The sequence below is a fragment of the Chinchilla lanigera genome, unplaced genomic scaffold (assembly GCF_000276665.1).
Source record: "Chinchilla lanigera isolate Chin_1 unplaced genomic scaffold, ChiLan1.0 scaffold00038, whole genome shotgun sequence".
In the NCBI taxonomy this organism is placed as follows: domain Eukaryota; kingdom Metazoa; phylum Chordata; class Mammalia; order Rodentia; family Chinchillidae; genus Chinchilla; species Chinchilla lanigera.
The window spans coordinates 20,317,104-20,336,235 of NW_004955439.1; the positions used below are offsets into that span (position 1 = coordinate 20,317,104).

At 39.5% G+C, this 19,132-nt stretch overlaps 1 protein-coding gene across 2 annotated transcripts in view; it reads left to right on the forward strand.

Moving 5' to 3' along the window:
* Nucleotides 1-710: 710 nt before the first annotated feature.
* Plg (plasminogen) overlaps nucleotides 711-19,132 on the forward strand; it is a 48,911-nt gene continuing 30,489 nt past the window's right edge. For both annotated transcript variants that reach the window (XM_005390699.2, XM_005390700.2), the window contains exons 1-8: nucleotides 711-814; nucleotides 4,778-4,913; nucleotides 6,999-7,105; nucleotides 11,575-11,689; nucleotides 13,248-13,387; nucleotides 14,746-14,866; nucleotides 16,380-16,498; nucleotides 18,351-18,513. In XM_005390699.2, coding sequence (XP_005390756.2) covers nucleotides 766-814; nucleotides 4,778-4,913; nucleotides 6,999-7,105; nucleotides 11,575-11,689; nucleotides 13,248-13,387; nucleotides 14,746-14,866; nucleotides 16,380-16,498; nucleotides 18,351-18,513 — 950 coding nt within the window. In that variant the 5' untranslated portion in view covers nucleotides 711-765. The remainder of the gene's footprint in view (nucleotides 815-4,777; nucleotides 4,914-6,998; nucleotides 7,106-11,574; nucleotides 11,690-13,247; nucleotides 13,388-14,745; nucleotides 14,867-16,379; nucleotides 16,499-18,350; nucleotides 18,514-19,132) is intronic.

A 19,132-nucleotide genomic window follows, 5' to 3' on the forward strand; every position in this document is an offset into this window, starting at 1 on the left:
TAGGCATTGAAACATTACATGTCACCTCATTAATATGTATACTTTTTATATTCTTATCTACCAAGTTAAAATATGTTTAATTTAAATAAAATAATAATTAAAATTTTATAATTATAAAAACATGTAAGTCCACTGGGGATAAAGAAATTTTGATAAAATAAACTATTTTTACTTACATTGTAATTTCAGCACTGGTAGGATGTGAGGATGTTAACAATAATGCCTTAGCCTGTTTGCTGTCTGGGACCTAAGTTGTTTGAACGTATTAGCTTTCTCCCCAACTAGCTGTGCAACCGTGGGAAAGCCTCAGTTTTCCCACCTTAAAATGGGGACAGTGATAACATTGCTTGTTGAAAAGGTTGGTAAGACTGTGGATACGGACCACTTGGAAGAGTATGGCTTTTGGAATGTGCACAGCAAAGGGAGCTCTTTTTTTTTTTTTTTTTATCTAAAAGAGGCGTGAAACAAGAGGGAAGGAAATGGAAAAGAAGAAAGCTGGGGTGAGAGGGGCATGAAGAGAAAGGCAAGCAGGGGGCAGCTGCTTCCACCCCTTCCCAGCATCTGCTGCTGATGCTGCTCTCAAATGTGTTGTAAGCTCCCCTGTTCTGGGTAGTGTTTGCCCCTTTCTGTGTTTGGTGGCAGGGCCCTCTAAGAATAATTAACCCCATTTGCCTATCTTGTTTGCGGATGAGTTTGATCTCTTGTAAGTCAATAATATCTCAGGATTGGGACACCGTTTTCCGGACACCACCAGCCAGTTCCACCATGGACCACAAGGAAGTAATCCTGCTACTTCTTTTATTTCTGAAATCAGGTAAGACTTACAGATTTGAAGAAAGTTTAATCATTATTTTTTCCTAGCAATATATTAAAATTAGACACCTATAGTTTTACATACATCTTATTTAATTGAGCTTTTGATTCATGATATTTTTCAATTCAAAATCTAATACAAGATTGAGGAATTCTTCAAGCTATGTATTTCAATTCCCTATGAATATTGCCAGGATGGGCAGGGACAATCATGGGTGACTTTTCAAATCCAAATGACTAGCCCCAAATCCTGGCAATTTTAATTGAAAAAACTGCCAATATAACTTAACCCCAAAAGGTGATTATTCTCTTTGGCTGGTTCTCAGTTTGGTTAATTTATATCATTTTGTTTGTTTTTTTTTTATTTTAAAGAGTAAAAGAAGGATAACATAATAATGGGGGGACTTAGCAAATTACAGACAAAATGGTAGGAAATTATCAATGGTTATTGTTTTACATATTGTTATCTACAAAATAGTTTCTCAGGAAAACAAATAGACAAATAATAATGAGTTACAGACAAAAGAGGTAGGAGATTATCAAGAGTTGTTGTACTATACTTTGGTATTATATCATTTTGTTAAGCTATCATAGTCTCATCACTTCCAAATTTAAGCAATTAAATACCTCTTTAAGTGTATTTTATTCCTTGACCAACCTATGTATTTGGACTCAGCATTTCCGTTATGGTTTAAGGAAGTCTTTCCATAGCTCTATATTTGCATCTTATGCCTAGAGAAGTCACATGCATCTGTTTTTGAGATGATATTAGGTACAATAATTCAGTAAGTGTTTGTTTAGGGTGTGGGATAGGCCAGGCACAGTTTTATAATATGTGCATTGTGTGTATTTCTATGTGTCTCTTTTTGTGTGTCCTCTACTAATGCTAATTTATGTAGTTAATGGTACATGAGGCAGGAAGTCTTGACTTAGGAAATTTATCTTATTTGCCTATTAACCAAACTCCTAAATTAAGGAGATGAAGAAACCTCCTTAAACTAGGACTTTCCAAGAATAAAAATTAGTGTTGTCCCTTTTCCAGCTTTCTTTAAAGTTGTTTGTTTGTTTTGGCTTTTTGAGACAGAGTCTCACTGTGTAGCCTAGGCTGGCCTTGAGCTCACAGTGATCCTCCTGCCTCTGCCTCCCAAGTGCTGGGATTATAGGTGTGTGCCACAACACCCCAAATATTTTGTCTTGGAAATAGGGTCTTGCTATATGGCCCAGGCTGGCCTTAAACTCTCAACCCTGCTGCCTCAACCTCCTGAGTAGCTGGGATTACAGGCCTATGGCACCATTCCCAGCTAAAATTTTAAAAGCTACATATTTTAAATATGTGCAGTTGTTTGGCTTTTAAAACAAATTTAATGAGATAGAATTCACATACTCCATAATTAAGCCACCAGAGGCAGATGATCCAGTGGCTTTTAGTACATTCAGTTTCTCAGTCATCACCACAATGAAGTTCAGAGCAATTTCATTACCCTCAAAAGAAACTCCACTCTCTGTAGCCACAGAAAATCTTTAATCAACTTTCTGTCTTTATAGATTTACTGTTTTAGACATATCATATATTGGTATCAAACATCATACTTGTAGTTCTTCATATTAACAATATATAAATACTTAAAATGCAATTTATGAATTATGAGATAAAATTTTATAAGTTGTACTTCATAGTCAAATACATTTGAATTTAACAGAAAGCATTCAAAGAAATATCAAAGAAAATCCAGAGTAGGAGAAGATTAAACAAAAGGATTTTGGGGGCCTGGGACATAGCTCAGTGGCGCAAGCACCTGCCTGGCAAGCACAAGGTCCTGAGTTCGATTCCCAGTACCAAAAAAAAAAAAGGGTTTGTGGGGAAATCTGTATGCATGTGTATGTGGAGGGGTGCATATGTTCACATGCTATTTCAACCCCCCAACTTGGACTGAGGACACTCTGGACTTATAGGGCTGCACCCCATGATTGGGACAAACACCTCTGCATCATGATTCACATATGTCTGAGCCAATTTAGGGGGCAAAATTCTTCCATAAACTCTTTTTTTAGAGGAAAGTATTTACTCTCATTTTCTGTAGAAATGACTGTCATTTTCCCATATCTTTCTCCCATATATTTCTCTCTGTGCAGAAATGACTGGGAAAGAAAAGAATTTCTTTTATAGTTACTCTGTGAGAGATGGGTAAATATGTTGTGTTTCACAGGCTCTTAAGTTTTGGGTTTTTTTTTTTTACACACAAGTAGGTGTGTATAACATACATATATATCTATTTTTTTCACACCAGTAATGGGAAAAAAATCTCATATCATGTAAAATGTATTGCTTTGATCTCAGTACACATCTACATTTAGCCAATAATATAAAAATAGTTTTCCTATGGAAAGATTTGCTTAATGTCTCTTTATCAACAAATTGTACTAAACCCTATGATCATATGAGCCATGAAAGTGAATAAGAGGAAAAAAGATTTGGGGAACAATATTCAAATATAAAAGAAAAATGATGTTCTTTAGGGATATTTCTTTAGGATATCAGCTCCTAAGGTGGCTCTCAGGAGCTGTAATTTAAAGATCTCATAAATGGGAAATTTCTTTGTTTAAATATCCTTGGTATCCTGCCCTGGTACACTTTCCAAGAACTCTTCACTCCTTGTAGGATTCACTTTATAGATTTACTGTGTATTTTTCAAACCATATCCTGATCTATAGAACTTACTAAAGCATAACTCTTCTTTAAGGTGAGAGTTCAAACTGAAAGAAAAACAAGGTTAACAACATGAATATGGGCCTAAGCTATCTTTTTCTCTATTATCTTTTTTTTTTTTTATTTTTTGGTACCTGGAATCGAACTCATGACCTTACACTTGCCAGGCTGGTGCTGTGCTACTGAGCTATATCCCCGATCCTCTGTTATCTTTCACACATTTATCAAGTGTTTTGAGAGTGTAAAATGTATCAGCCAACTTTATGTCAATAGTCCACCCACCCAGCTTGAAGGTCTTCAGCTGAGGAGAGATGAGCAGCAGGGGCAGGGAAAAGGCGGCCTCTGAGGGTGGTTTCGGTTATCTGTTCTCTCCTGCTGTTCCCACTTCCTATCCTGGTGACCCTTTAGCACAGTCTGGCTTTGGTCCCTGCCACTTCCCTTCATGGTCAAGACTGCCACATTACCTAGTCCCATGGAAACTTTACTGTGTTCATTTCATTTCACCTCTTTTTGCCCCCGATTCCTGTGAAAATCACTAGCATTTACACAGAAAGCATATGAACTGGCATCTCCAGGCTTGAAATCAGGCTTTCTAGGCTAGGCAGATGCTGCATGGAGCCTAAGAACAGGGAAAGTTTTGCAGCCTCACAGTGGGACCATGGCGGGGGCCCCTTGGCCACACTCTGCAGTGACAAGGGGGAAGCAACAAACTCTTTCCCTCAGATTTTACCTCACAGAGAAGTCAAGGCCAGTATTTTTCCCAGACTCTGCTTTTTATAGCTTCCTCAGAAATTCCAGATACAGTACCTGTCACCATCATGAACAAAAAATCATTACTGTGGGAAGCATATATTGTTGGAAATCAAACAACAGCCTCCAAGTTTTACTTATACCTGGACGTGGACAAGTCAGCACCAATTTTAGAAATACAGTTGTCCTTGATGGTGTCTTCCTACCTTATCATGACATGGTAATCAATAAGACAATAAAACTTATTCTTATTTAAACTTCCATAACCATTAGTATAGTACATTGTTACTGTACCTATCCATCCATCTAGTTCCTTTAATATACTATTCTATGTTAATAGAACTGTTTTCCTGACTAAACATTTTTTATTTATGGCAACCTATCCTGCTTCCAGTAAAGCAGCAAGTTTTATTTGGTTGATGCAAAAAAAATAGGTTAAAAAACTAGGATAGTTCAACAGTAGTATTGGCTAATTTGATCAGTTCTATTTTTATCTTCAACTTTTAGGTCAAGGAAATTCCCTGGATGACTATGAAAATACCCACGGGGCCTCACTGGTCAGTCTCACCAAGAAGCAGCTAACAACAGCAAGCATAGATGAATGTGCAGCAAAATGTGAGGCAGAAACGGAGTTTGTTTGCAGGTATTTTCATTATCATTGCACCTATGCAGAAATCTTACTGCTTAAAATGCTATTATTTTGATGGCAAGAAACTTACTCATGGATTTAGTATAAGAAAGAGGAGTTTATAAGATCAGAATTTGCAACTGTATTTGCTCACAGTATCTGAAACCCTAATAACTTTTTGTTAAGGGTTGTTAGAAATACCCAAAATAGAAATTATTCATTTTATATGTGACATAAAATTAGCAGATATTGTTCTGAGCTCCAATTTTTAGCATCAGCAGCAATTAATATGTATTGAGGATCGTGTGAATGAAAGTATTTTACATACAGCTGAAGGAGCAAAAAGCCAGAAACACAGGGTCCAATGCCTGCCCTTTTGTATTTATGGTCCTAAGAAACCAAAAATGATGATGAAAAAAAAATAAAAGACAGCCAAAAGAGGGTATTGTTAAGGGCATGACTCATGCACTCCCTATAGAGGTTCCAAGGAAAGATAACTCCTAAGGGTTGAGACAGCTAGAGAAGCTATCAGGGAGGAGAAGGAGCCGCTCTGGGCTTGGAGGGTGAGTGAGACTTGACTACACCAGGAGGCAGGCAGGTGTCCAGCAGGGGGAAAGCACAGCCTGTGCCTGTGGTAGGGACTATGTGAGAGCTGACTGAAGCAAGGGGCTCATGATCAGGCTGTGGATGGCCTTGAGCACCAGGCTCAGCACTCATGGCACGATTATGCAGAGAGGGAAGGGAGAGGTTTTCTTGGCCTGTTTTCTGTTGTAATAAAATACCTAGGACTGGGCGTTTTATAAAAGAAAGAGGTGCTTGATTCTGGAAGCTGGAAGTCTGAGACTCAGTGGCTATACTGGGCAAGGGCTTCTTTCCGAGCCACAATATGGCAAAAAGTAAAGAAGCAAGCAGCTGCAAGAGAGAGAAAAAGGTGGGTAGCCCCTTCTACAAGCACTAGTGCTGGTATAACCAACACAGCCCCACCAGAGTGGGGGAAGAGCTCACCCAGTACCAGAAAATCAACCCTGTCCTTTCCTCACCACCTCGTGAAGATCCCACCCCCTCTCAGTACTGTTGCACTGGAATCCAGCCCTCACCCTAAGTTTCAGTGGCAGAAACCACCTCGATCCATGGCCGGCGTGAAATGGCAAGGGGGAGTGCGCAGGCAAAACCTAAAGAGGAAACACGGGGGGTTGGAATTGCCAAGGCAGCCTGTCTTGGGATTGGGCGCAACGCAGTTGCTTCTTCCCAATCCCAGAGCAAACTTCTGGCACTTAATTAAGAAACAGATGAAGAAAGAGCAAAACAGTCAAGGGGAATGGTGGTACACCACTACAGCCCCAGCACGTGGAGAGGCTGAGGCAGAAGGATTACAGATTCAAGTCCAGCCCAGGCAATTTAGTGACTTACACAGACCCTGCCTCAAAAAAAAAAAGCAATTGTTATAGTTGGCATCTAGATGTCCCCCACAAAGCCACATGTGGTCCTAGGTGGGGCTTTTTTAGAGGTGGCTGGATCTGAAGTGTGTGATGCTGGGCCTAATTCATGGTCAAGGCCACTAGGATTAAGGGTGTGAGTGCTGCCCACCCTAAGTAACCTGGATAAAATATAAGGGATAGAAAGAACTGTGGTTGTCCCTTGTTTGCTCTCGCCTTCTTGGTTATCACAGACTGTTTCTCCTCTCTGATGCCCCTCTCTGCCTTGTCACCCTGCCTTGGAGCCAGCCAACTATGAGCTGAAACCTCTAGGAACTGTGAGTTAAATAAACCTTTCCTCCTTTAACTTTGGGCACTGGGTATTTTGTCTCAGTAGTGAGAAAAGTAACTAAGACAGCAACTGAAAGAGGAAGTTAAAATTTGGAGAGGGAGAAAGTAAAGGTAAAGATATAAGAAAACAAGAATAACTACCATGCTGATATACAGTATTCACTTTCAGTACTCTGCTGGCTCAAGGCTGTATTATAATTAACTAATTGAGATGTAACAACTCAGAGCTCCTTGATCCACCAAGAGACATAATTTTTTTGAATGTCTTATCTAAAAGCGTTTGCTTCCCTTAAATAAAGGAAAATTTCTATTGTTTCTCAATTCTTCTCTGCAGGTCATTCCAGTATCACAGTAAGGAGCAGCAATGTGAGATCATGGCTGAAAACAGCAAGTCCTCGCTGATTGTGAGGATGAGAGACGTCGTTCTATTTGAAAAGAAGGGTGTGTTTGTTCTTTCACCTTTTTTTTTTTTTTTTAAAGTTATGAAGCCACAGATTGAAGATATCATCAGTGTCCTACCTGAATTCTGAGTTAGGCTAGAATCTGACCCCTAGCCATCATGGCAACTAGAATACAGTACTTCATCTCTTTCATTTCATTTTTCTCCTTTGAAAAATGAAGGAATTAGGTTTACCAAACCATGTCTGTCTTTGTGGATGTTTGCAGCTTTATTTTGAAGGGGTCTTGGGAATCTAAGCACTGCTTATGATCTTGGCTTCTTGTTCTACTGAGTGAGCATCAGTTTTGGGCACTAACTTCTGGACTAAAGCTTGGAGTGATAGAAATACTGAGATGGTTTTAATACTCAGGGACGTTTAGATAGGGACAAAAAACCTTATTTTTATTAAATGTTCCACTTTAAAAAAAACTATGGTCTGCATTTTCCTCAGTTTCTGAAATGGTGTCTTTTGTAAATGTGCAAAAGTTGCAGTTGCTTTTCCATAGTTTCCTTTAAAATGCAGATCAAGTGTCCCTAATAGTAGAAGAGGTGGTCTGGATTCCAGAGGAAATCACAGGTCTTTTGGGGGATAAAAAGTGCCATTAAGTATGTAGGAAGATTTAAATAAATGTATAACACTTTAAAACTGTCCTACCTACTATTGCTGGGTGGTACTATATTAAGACATTAATATTAATGTAGCTCTTCAAATATTCCATATCACAGGAGCTAAAGAGCTCAAGCAACATCCAATTTCTTGTGTTGTTGACAATGACTTGCAACATTGCTTAGAGTCTCACCTCAAAACTCTTAAGTATGATTTTTAAAAGTATTTTTAAAGTCAGCATTATTTTTGTACATTGCTTAATCTTGGGTTAAACTAGCTGTAACCCTGTTTTTTGTTTTCTTTTGTACTGAGACTGAACACAGGGCTTTGCACTGAGCCACATCTCCACTCCTTTATTTTTTATTGTGAGACAGGGTCTCTTTAAGTCACTAAGTTGCCCAGGCTGGGCTCAAACTTGGAATCTTCCTATCTCAGCCTCACAGAGCTAGAGTACTGGGACTACAGTTGTGCTCCCTTATACTCCTTTCCTTACTTCTTATCTTGAACTTTTGAGATTAAATGTAAATTTTATCTTTTGAAGTTATTTGTTCCTATAAATAGTGAACAAAGGGTAGGATAAATAACACTGTCATCCACTACATTTTTAAAAAGAGGATGTACAGTGAGATTCTGTCTAAAAATGCAAACATTTAAATATGTCACTTGTAAATTGTTAGCCAGAAGGAAAATGGGAGTGACTATGAGGCTCAGTTTCAAGTCTGAAGTTTGAAAGCTTGATTTGCTTGTTTTCAAGGGAGCAAAAGGTTATATAAACTCTGGTAGGTACATACAAACAAGAGAGAGGGGGAAATACCAAAGGTCAATCACTTTTGGTCCTTGTTTCTTTCCTGTGGAATATAGACTCATTGGTATTTCACCAGCCAGCTGTCTGCTGGGAGCAATTGGTATCAGATCATATTTACACCAACTGCGCGTCACCATCCCCACTGCCCCCACCCTCAGAACCAAGCCACCATCGTGACTGCAGAGGCCACTGCTCCCCAGCTTGCAGACCACACCAATGACCGCTTAGAAATATATATTCCCGGCTTAAAACTCTTCCCCGTGCACTTAGAACAAAATCCAGACAGTTCCCCAAAGCCTTGTGTGGTAAGTTTATCGCATTATACAAGGGCCTCTGTTTATTTCTACTCCTACAACACATCAGATGCTCACCCCTTCTGCCCAAGATCCTCTAGCCTACTAGCTTGAGCAGCACCTCCTTTCAAAGCTCTTCTCCTGGGCCTCCCTCTCTTAAAGTACTTAAGTTGACACTCTCCATGAGTATAACACATGCACTATAATCATATAACTCAGTGAAGACGTAGTTCCAGTCATTACACATACAAGGTGTGATCACAAAATATAGTGAGCAATTAAGTTTAAAAAATTATTACAGTAAAAGAAACATTTGCCATTAACCCCCTCAAAATATTCTCACTTGCTTCGAACACACCCATTCTTCTTTCCACTTTCTGAAACAGTCCTGGAAGTCTTCTTTCCTGAGTGCCTTTCGTTGTACTGCTGTCACTGCCTTGATGTCTTGATTCAAACCATCTACCTTTCATGGTCATTTTGACTTGGGGAAGAGCTAGAAGTCACTTGGTGCCAGTGTGAATAAGGTGGAGGAGAAACTGTAATATTTTTATTTGACGGAAATTGCCACCAAGGGTTTATCAATGAGATATGATAAAAATACAGTGAATTTTAAGTTTAAAATTTATTGCATTATAAGACACATCGCCATTAATCCCCCTCAAAATACTCAAAACACTCCTTTGTTTTATTTATTTTTTTTATTTTTTTTATTTTTTGGGTTTTTCTCCAGTACCGGGAACCAAACTCACGACCTTGCACCTGCCAGGCAGGCGCTTTTGCCGCTGAGCTAAATCCCCAGCCCCCACTCCTTTGTTTTAAACATACTTCTCTCATCATTTCTGGTGATTGTCTTTTACTATAATAAGTTCAAATTTTTTTAAAGTCTTAAAAAATTTCAGCATACTTTTTAATCACTTTTTGTAGTAGTATTGACAAAACACTTCTGCTAGAGAAATGTTAGAAGTACTTCCCCAGGTGATTGATTAATGAATTAGAAAAGTGGGAACCTTAAAGATGGTATAAATATACCTGAACTACCTTAAATATATATATATGTGTGTATATATATATATACACACACACATACACATACACACACAAACATATATATACACATATATACATATATATTTAAGGTATATTTTTAATTTGATTAAAATTATATATATATAATTTAATTGAAAAATTCAAGTGAACATGGAAGCTCAAGCTTACATTGGCTTCTGACATATAGCAGAGGCTTTTCCCTTTGAATATAGGGTCACCAACAAAAGCTTTTCTTCTATGAACTACACCCTCATGTACCCTACAGTGATCACTTCCCTCATCTTTGAGGTAGAGCAAGATCTAGACATTTATAATCATTCTGATTCTGTAAAACTTTTAGATTTTTATGATTTTCCCTCAAATTTCAAGAGTCAGCTGTTTGAGAGGGTTGCCCTCAGTGGATTAGATGGAAATTTTTAAAATGATTCAACTCTTTGAAGACATTAGAAGCATTCATTTTGTTTTAGTTAAAAATGGAAACATCACTTCATTTTTCCCTTTACTCATTCCTCGGTTCAGATTGTTTTTAGTTAAGTGTAACTGTAAAGTTGGACAATACAAATGGTGTCTGGAATTACACAGCCCACCTGGTGGACATGCTAGAAGAGGCCTGTAAGCTTTAGGGGTTGGCCCTTTCTCTCTGTCACACGTGAATGCTGTATTTCTGAAACAGGACGGAGTCCACTGAATAACTGGTGAGCAGGTTAAGTGGAGGTTGGCTGAGAAGATTCACTGTACACGTTCGAAGTAGACGTGTGTGTGCGTGTGTGTGTGTGTGTGTGTGTGTGTGTGTGTGTGTGGTACTGGGGATTGCATTCAGCACATTCACATTGAGCTGCATCCCTAGCCCTTCTTAATTAAAAATTTTAACACATCTTAATTCTTTTTACCTCTCCTTCCCCTCCCTCCCCAGCTCGTTCCTCTCCCCTCCCCATCTTTTAGTCCCCTTCACGCTTGCAAGTTCTTTCTCTCTTGTTCCTATTATCTGCTTTTGTTTTGCTCTTTAAATTATTTATGCTTTGAGTTTCTCATAGAGGACAAACCATGCGATATTGAAGCTTATGTGTTTGGTTTACTTCACTTAACATTGTGCTCTCAAGTTGTAAATGTTTTGAAACAAGATCTCACTAACTTGCTAAATTACCCAGGCAGGGCTTGAACTTATCTTCCTCCTGCTTTCATCTCCCATACTGCCAGCAGACACACTTTACAGCCCTGTTTGGCATTACCAAGAGCCTGAAGAATTAGAAGTGGCTTGCGTCTCTTTTGGTCTTTGAAAAGCCTACTGTCCTTCTGCCTAAAAGGCCCCATTCTCATCCTTCCCTGTCTTATCACCATTGATTTTCTTTGTAACGTGTGTCACAATGAGGTTAGCTCATCTTGAAATGTGTCTTCCGGGTTCCTTTCTGTCATCATCCAGATTCCACTAGCACATAGCTCCTGGGGATGGAGCTCTTACCTGCTTTGTATTGCATGTGTTCCAGCACCCATGTGGTGCCTGGGCATTGGAGGGGCTCAGGAAAGAGCTTTGGAATAAATGAATGAGAGTAAGAAATGGCTCCATTTACAGCAGCCCTTTCATAGATGCAAAAGACCAACTTTTAGATAGCAGGAAGATGTGGCCTGGTTTGTAAGCTCTTCCTCTCAAGGGGACTGTGCCATGTAGACCTTCGTGAAGTTCTTGTCTGCTGTCTTGACTACTGTGCATTCCTCTTGCAGTGTACCTTTTGGAGTGCAGGACGGGGAATGGGAAGAACTACAGAGGGACCATGTCCAAGACCAAAAGCGGTGTTACCTGTCAAAAGTGGGATGCCACTTTCCCACACAGGCCAAAGTAAGTCTCTCTCTTTCATCTTTGTGCTCTCCTACCATATTTAGAATAATTATGTCACTTGTAAGTCAAACTGGAACATGTGAGTGAGCAGAGAGAGAATCTTTTTGATATGATTACAGAAGAGTTCAATTATTTGTAGCACAAAAGCAGAAAGAGTAAGTAGAAAGCAACTTACTCTTGTGTATAGAGTTTCCTGGGAGACCTAACGTATAGAGGGAGGTCTAATAAAATGAAGAATGATATATGAATTTGATTCTGAGTCTGCTAAAACACCAAAGATGACTATGTTGAGGGTGGGACTGTCTCCATCAAATACAACCAACTAGAACTTGTTGACCTCGATACTGAAGGGCAAATGAATGCATATGATCTAAGAATGAAATGGCAATATAAAGGAAATATATAATTTGTAAGTTGCTTATTATTTTAGTGTTTATAATGCATCCCCCAGTTTGGTGTTCAGTGGCATTAAGTTCTCTGTGATGATTCTTGTCAAACAAGAACTCGGGGTCTGTTACCTGCCCCACTCCAAATGCACTGCCTGCATTGCTTCCCAGTGGCATGAGCAGACTGAATAGTCCCTATTAGACAAAGTAAAATGATTTGATCAAATGCCCAAGCCAACTTTCTAAGGCCAAAGGGACAACCTAAGCTTGCCTATTTGAGAAAATTGAGTTCTCCAATGGTGAGGGTTACCTGAAACAGGTACATAGAAGGACCAGAAACAGAACTTGCTTTTTTAGACCCTAGATTCTGGTGCTTTTTAATCTGATTTATTACCTTCATGTGACAACTCATCTCTAGATCTAAAAATTAATATAGACTGCATTTCAGAGAAAATAACCTACTCCTTACTGGTTGCTGGAGTTTAGTTACATTTGTTTTGTTTCATATCATCACTTTCAGTTTTCTCATCTGTAAAATAAGGATAATAACACCATCCTGACAGGTTGTTTTTTCTTCCTGCAGTGCTGGGGATTGAACCCAGGGCCTTAGCACTGACCTATATGACTAGCCCTTTTTATTTTTTATTTTGAAATAGAGTCTTACGAAGTTGCTAAGTGGTCCAGGCTGGGCTTGAACTTGTGATCTTTCTGCCCAAGATTTTGTCTTTTTAAGACTGAGTGAGAGAATGTACAGAAAGATATTAGTGTAATGGCAGTGCACAGTTCACATGGACAAAATGATATAGGTCACTATTATTTCATAGAGAGAGGGGCCACTGACCAAAGGCTGTATTTGGAACAAATCAAGAACTATGCAGACATCTGAGACCTTAATGTCTCTACTACTGCCTGTGCAGAAAAATACTTTGGCTTTACTTCCAACCCTTGGTTTAGGTACAGTATGATGGTCATAGGAGCTACTGTACCTGACTCAGTTGGTCCATACAAGAATGAAAAATCTGACAACTCAAATGCCACAGCTGGTGGCCAAAATTCATTTACATGTCAGGAATTTAAACTTTCAATGGAAAGTGAAGAGTATCCTTTCACACTTGCTGGCAGCCTGCTGAGTTTTAGGATATTGTCAAAGTGTTCCTTTCCACTCTTCACAGCTATTCCCCTGATAAATACCCTGAGAGTGGGCTGGAGGAAAACTACTGTAGGAACCCAGACAACGATCAACAGGGGCCCTGGTGTTACACTACGAACCCTGACCAGAGATTTGACTACTGTGACATCCCTGAATGTGAAGGTCAGAAGGGGCGCTAGAAAATCTTTTCCTGTCTGCCCTTTACCTGTAAAGTAACTTGCTGTAAAGCTATTTCCTACAAGGATAATACTAAAAATCAGTTAGTGCTAGCGCAAGGCAAGACTGAGTAATGCATTCACATTTTAGTGGGAGAGTGAAAAAGTTTGCTCACCCCCCAAGTATTGACGTGTATTTGTACTAAAACATTACTTCAGTGAGCACAGACATTAAGCTAGAGCCAAAACTAGATACAAACTCCTTATGCTCAAAACTCTCACATGGTACAAAACTCCAAGCAGATTTGCAATTAAATAGCTAAATTAAAACCATGAAATCAATAGCACTTAAGTAAACAATATTAATGTGGACGATTTTGTTGTTCAGTTGAAGTTAAGCAGTGTACTAGTTTTTATATCAGCAGTCCCTTATTTTAAAGGACCAATCTATTTAATAATGTACTTCAAAGGTCAAGGCTAAAATTAAAACATCAGACTGCATATATTTCATTTCATATTTCTGGTTACATCTGTTCAAGCAAGAAGAATAGACTGGGGTGATATTTATGCAGCATTGTGGGTGTTGCACCATGTGACAACCTTGTCCTTCCATTGTCTTTGGCCATTGGCCATGACATGGCAGGTCACTTGGACACACATTGCAGGTCACTTGGCCCTTAAGTATCATTAAGGCATGATTTTTGTGTCAAGTCAGTGTCTAGTTTGTATATCACTTAGCCTAACCATGTAGCTTTAATAACTCCAAATCAAAGCTTCAGTTTTAAAATAAGTTAGAAAGCAAACCAGTGACATCATGCTTCTCAACAACATAAAAAGAGAAATGCTGACCCTGTAGGTGAATGCTGTGTTCCAGTGAGGTCGTGTGCTCAACAAAGGCTCAGAAATCCTAAGATGGTGCTGCTTATTTGTCAGTTGTCAGATAAGCAGAATAATTCCATAGGCTGTTTAAAGATTGGTACTGAATTGCATTTAAAAATTATAACGGAGAAATTACAGACTGCTGAGTATACATGCACCCTCCCTGCCTCCTGATCTGTGCCTCGCAGTGTAAGGAGTTACAATATCGATGAGTCTCTGAGTTTCGTCGTGATTACCATCATTAAAGTGCTATCAGCCAAAATGTGCTCGTTATCCTAACTGGAAAAGCGAGTAACATTCTGGGCTGTGTTAGAGCACTCTAAGTCCTTATTAACAATGTCATTGCCAGTGATTGTTAGGAATTACACAGGAACCAGTGATAAGAAAGATCTGAGGCATTCCTAGCAGGAGTCTAGTCTTATTCTATTTTGCTTCATGCATTTTGGTTTCTTGCTTCATCTCTTCTCTTCCTTTCTCGAATGCCAGATGAATGTATGCATTGCCTTGGAGAAAATTACATGGGCAAAATTTCCAAGACTGTGTCTGGACTTGAATGTCAGTCCTGGGACTCTCAAGTTCCTCATGCTCATGGATTCATTCCTTCCAAGTAAGTCTCACTGTTGAGGACTCTGTGGCTCTACAAGACATTTACTGCTGTTTAGACATCTTACGTGTCTTGGGAAGTGAATGCCTCATGCTGTTGAATTTCAAGGTTATCATCCGCCGGTGCAGCTGCAAGTGACATATATATTCTTGCTACTCAAAATGTGGTTCAGGGTCCAGTAGAAGTGAAATCATTGGAGAATATGCTAGGAATGCAGAATCTCAGCCCCTCTCAATCTAATTTACATTGTGACTAGGTCTGCAGCTGATTTGTATACACATTAAAATTTAAGAGATATATCCGTCTTATGTATGTTCCTTTTTCCTTTCACTCTGTACCAGTGAGATTCAAGGCCTCCCAGCCTATGATCCATGGGTGAGCATCATAGGTCTTGTGAATTCTCCAATATTTCATGTGTTGATGTTGGTGCATTTTTCTCTGGCAAGGTTTCCTGACTCCCACCAAACTCTCACCATCAACCATGACTTTCAATAGGAATAGGATTCATTGCTATAAAGTAATGGTGAAAATTCTATTTCACACAAATTGCACTGGAAAACACCTCCCCCTTGTAGTTGTTCTGCTCTTTCTGTTTATTCTGTGATGACTATATAGGACTGTAACACTTCTTAGAACTTTGATAGAGAGGCTAAACCACAGGTTTCCCATGTGAAAATCAACAGCACTGAATTTTTACACTTTCCATTCCAAATACCTTAAAACACAGCTATTGCCCTTGCTCTTCAAAAGTAAGAACAATGGAAGCCTCAAGGCCCATGGTGGGGTAAATTCATCTCCAAGAAAGTAGATGGAAAAGAGAGTGACTAAAATATAGCTGGCTGCTCTGTTCATTTGAGCACTTGGTCAGTCTCAGAGAGGTTGTGAAGGAGGCCCAGAGGGGGGCTGGGGATTTAGCTCAGCGGCAAAAGCGCCTGCCTGGCAAGCGCAAGGTTGTGAGTTCGGTTCCCAGTACCAGAGAAAAACCAAAAAAAAAAAAAAAAAAAAAAAAAAGGAGGCCCAGAGGGACAGCATGGCATGTACGTAACAGCTGCAGCCCCAGGTGCCTGCAGGACTTCGGCTCCTCACTCTCAATTTCTCTAAGCTGCAGGTAGAAGAATCAGGCCAAATACCAAGACACCAACTTCCTAACTGTACTACAACACTGCCTTCAGGCAGTGAGCACCTTATGTTTTAAAAGTTGCTATTATTTGCAGCTGAGTAACTGGAGTTTACTTACATCAATTTTCCAGATGGTCAAAATGGTAAGGTTACTGATCCTGTTCAGTGATTTTTTTTTTTTACACTGTGTAATCCATTAGAAAAGTGGCCCTTGGAATGCTGAGCTAATTTTTCTTCCTAGATTACCATCATTTTGAAGATAGCCTTTGTCTAGTTACTTCCTCAGTGCCTAACTGTGCCTACCACATAGCAAGTGCTATGTGTTTGCTTGTTTTCAAAGATTCTCACCCAGGAATGTAAATGTGCTGAGCTATTTAAATCTTTCCTGTCTATTCAGACATCCAAACAAGAACTTGAAGATGAATTATTGCCGTAACCCTGATGGGGAGCTCCGCCCATGGTGTTTTACCACTGACCCCAACAAACGGTGGGAATTCTGTGACATTCCCCACTGCAGTGAGTATGGCTCATACCGGGTGCACTTGGACCCAGCTTAGTCTGGTTTGGGGAGCAAAAAGGAAGCATGTACCAGTAGGAAAAGAGAGCTCAGAGGAGAAGATGGAATGAAAGGCCTAGTAAGAATGTGCAGGAAGCAGTTAATTTAATAATGTGACGTGTGGTTGGAAAACACTATGATTGACGATAATTTTTCAAATAATTTATTACAATAAATTTTTAGGCCCTGACTGCAGGGCATAAAAAGTGATTCACGTGTCATGTATACTGTTACTGCACTGAATTTTATTGCTCTTTTAAAACAATTTATTGGCTACTGTAAGTAGTTGATCTGAGCGTTTCATTTATTTTTTACTTTCATTTTTCTATCAGTGACTTCTGCCTCTTCTGAGCACACTTATGTCGGCTCCAGGAGGGCGGCTGTGGTCTTTCTTTTCCTTGTGTTAAAGGGAGGCAAGACTCACCCTCTATTTTTCAGAGTCCATCGTTAGGCAGAGTTTTTCTAACTGTTGCTTTCTCAACAAGGAGGTTTCTGTGGGTTTTCATTACATCCCTCTTGGCAAACAGTAGGGGAAGAAACTGCAGGAGGAAAAGATGAAAGGAAAGGCCTACTAGAACTGACATGCAGGAAACTACTTTGTAATATGATGAGTAATCAAAAAACACAACGAATATTTAAAATTTTTTTAAAAAAATTATTACAATAAAAGAAAAATTGCGATTAGTTCCCCCTCAAAATACTCTCCCTTGCTTCAAACACATTATACTGTGGTTCTTGCCACTTTCTGAAGCAATTCTGGAAGTCCTGTTTCATAAGGGTGTTTAGTTTTGCTGTCCTAGATGACTCGATGTCCTGAATTGATTCCAAACTGTTACCTGTCATGGTTATTTTGATTTGGGGGAAGAACCAGAAATTGCATGGTTCCAGATCTGGTGAACAAGGTGAATAAGGACACACCACAGTGTTTTTACAAGCGTACCTTTCCACTGGATGGCACCTCGCAGCAGCATTCACTGTTTTTTGATTACACATCATAAAATATATCAGGAAAGAGGACTCCCACAACTTCTTCAGAAAGTGACAAGAACAATGGAAGAAGAATGTTCAAAATGAGGGGAATATTTTGAAGATTAATGACAATGTATCTTCCCCGCAATCACATTTTAAAAAAATTTAAACATCACTGTATTTTGAGTACCCCTTGTACATTCTTTTTCTGCGAATTTGAACCAAGATACAGAGGGTTCAGAGAGAGGCAGTCATCGTAAGTGATAAAGGGCCAGTGACTCTGGCTGCCCTCTTCAGTGAAGACAGTGTCCTTGGGAAGCTGAGGTTCCTCTTGCCTTTTTATTTTTCGCTTCAAGAATGTCTTGACTTGCAGCAGCACATACTTCCTTGGAGGTATTTTTCCTTTCCATGGGCTCTTTCTCAGTTGTGTCGCTTTATGAAATACTGGGTGCCACTCTGTTATGTTTATCAGTGAATAATGAGTTTTTCACAAAAGAGCTTGGATCACTGGCACATTTAAAGATTTGAGGGGGCAGAGGACTTGTGTTGCTACTTACCATGTATGACAAACTGAGCCAAGAGACTTTAGAAACAAGCATGTACTCCAACAAGCACCAATCTCCAGATCTATCCCTGGACAAATTCCTCATAAAATGGTCTCATACACATAGATTCTACCAAATTGGCTTCTGAAAATACTAAACCAATTTCAAGTGTCAAATTCTAAGGGAGAAGGTACAAAAGAGAAGTCAGCCTGGTTGCCTGTATCCTTTCTCCTGTAATGTCAATCTGTGTATTTCTTATTTGAAAACTATTCATTATGATTTATTTTCCCCATTCAAGCAACACCTCCACCATCTTCTGGTCCATTCTACCAGTGTCTGAAGGGACAAGGTGAAAACTACCGTGGGAAGGTGGCAGTTACTGTGTCTGGCCGCACCTGTCAGCGCTGGAGTGAACAGATCCCTCACAAACACAACAGGACTCCAGAAAACTATCCCTGCAAGTACGTCCAGTGGTCTCTTCCCCATCTCCTGCTGGGGACTGTGAAGCTGCACCGGTTTTGCCTTTTGTTAGCCACTGCAAGAACCAAGGATTAAAATGTTTTGGAACACAAGCTGATCAGTTTCGATAAATGAAATTCAGCATTGGCTTTTCTCATAACAGTCTTTCTCCAAGTGTGGTCCCCAGGAGTTTGCTAAAAGTTTAAGATCTAGGGTCCTACCCAGACCCACTAAATCAGTAACTCTGAGGTGGAGCCAGGTAATGGTCCCCACTGCACACACACTAAATGTTGAGAATCATTGTTTTGTAACCTGTATATTCCTAGAGTGGATACACTAAGGGCAGATGCAGTGAGAAAAACGTTTGCTGTGCTGCAGCATATGACACAGTGCCAAATACATCAAAGGCCTCCTTCAGTTGGCTATTCAACACCAGTGTATATATTCCAACCATTTGCCCAAAACAAATGTCTGTGTCATGATTCCATGGAATCTTAAGGAATCCCATCAATTTATGCTTCTTTGTGACACCTGTGACTAAGTTTGTGTAATTCTCCAGTATTAGCTGGATACATAACCAATAAAACCATTAATAAGCATGTGTGAACCTTGTTTATTTAC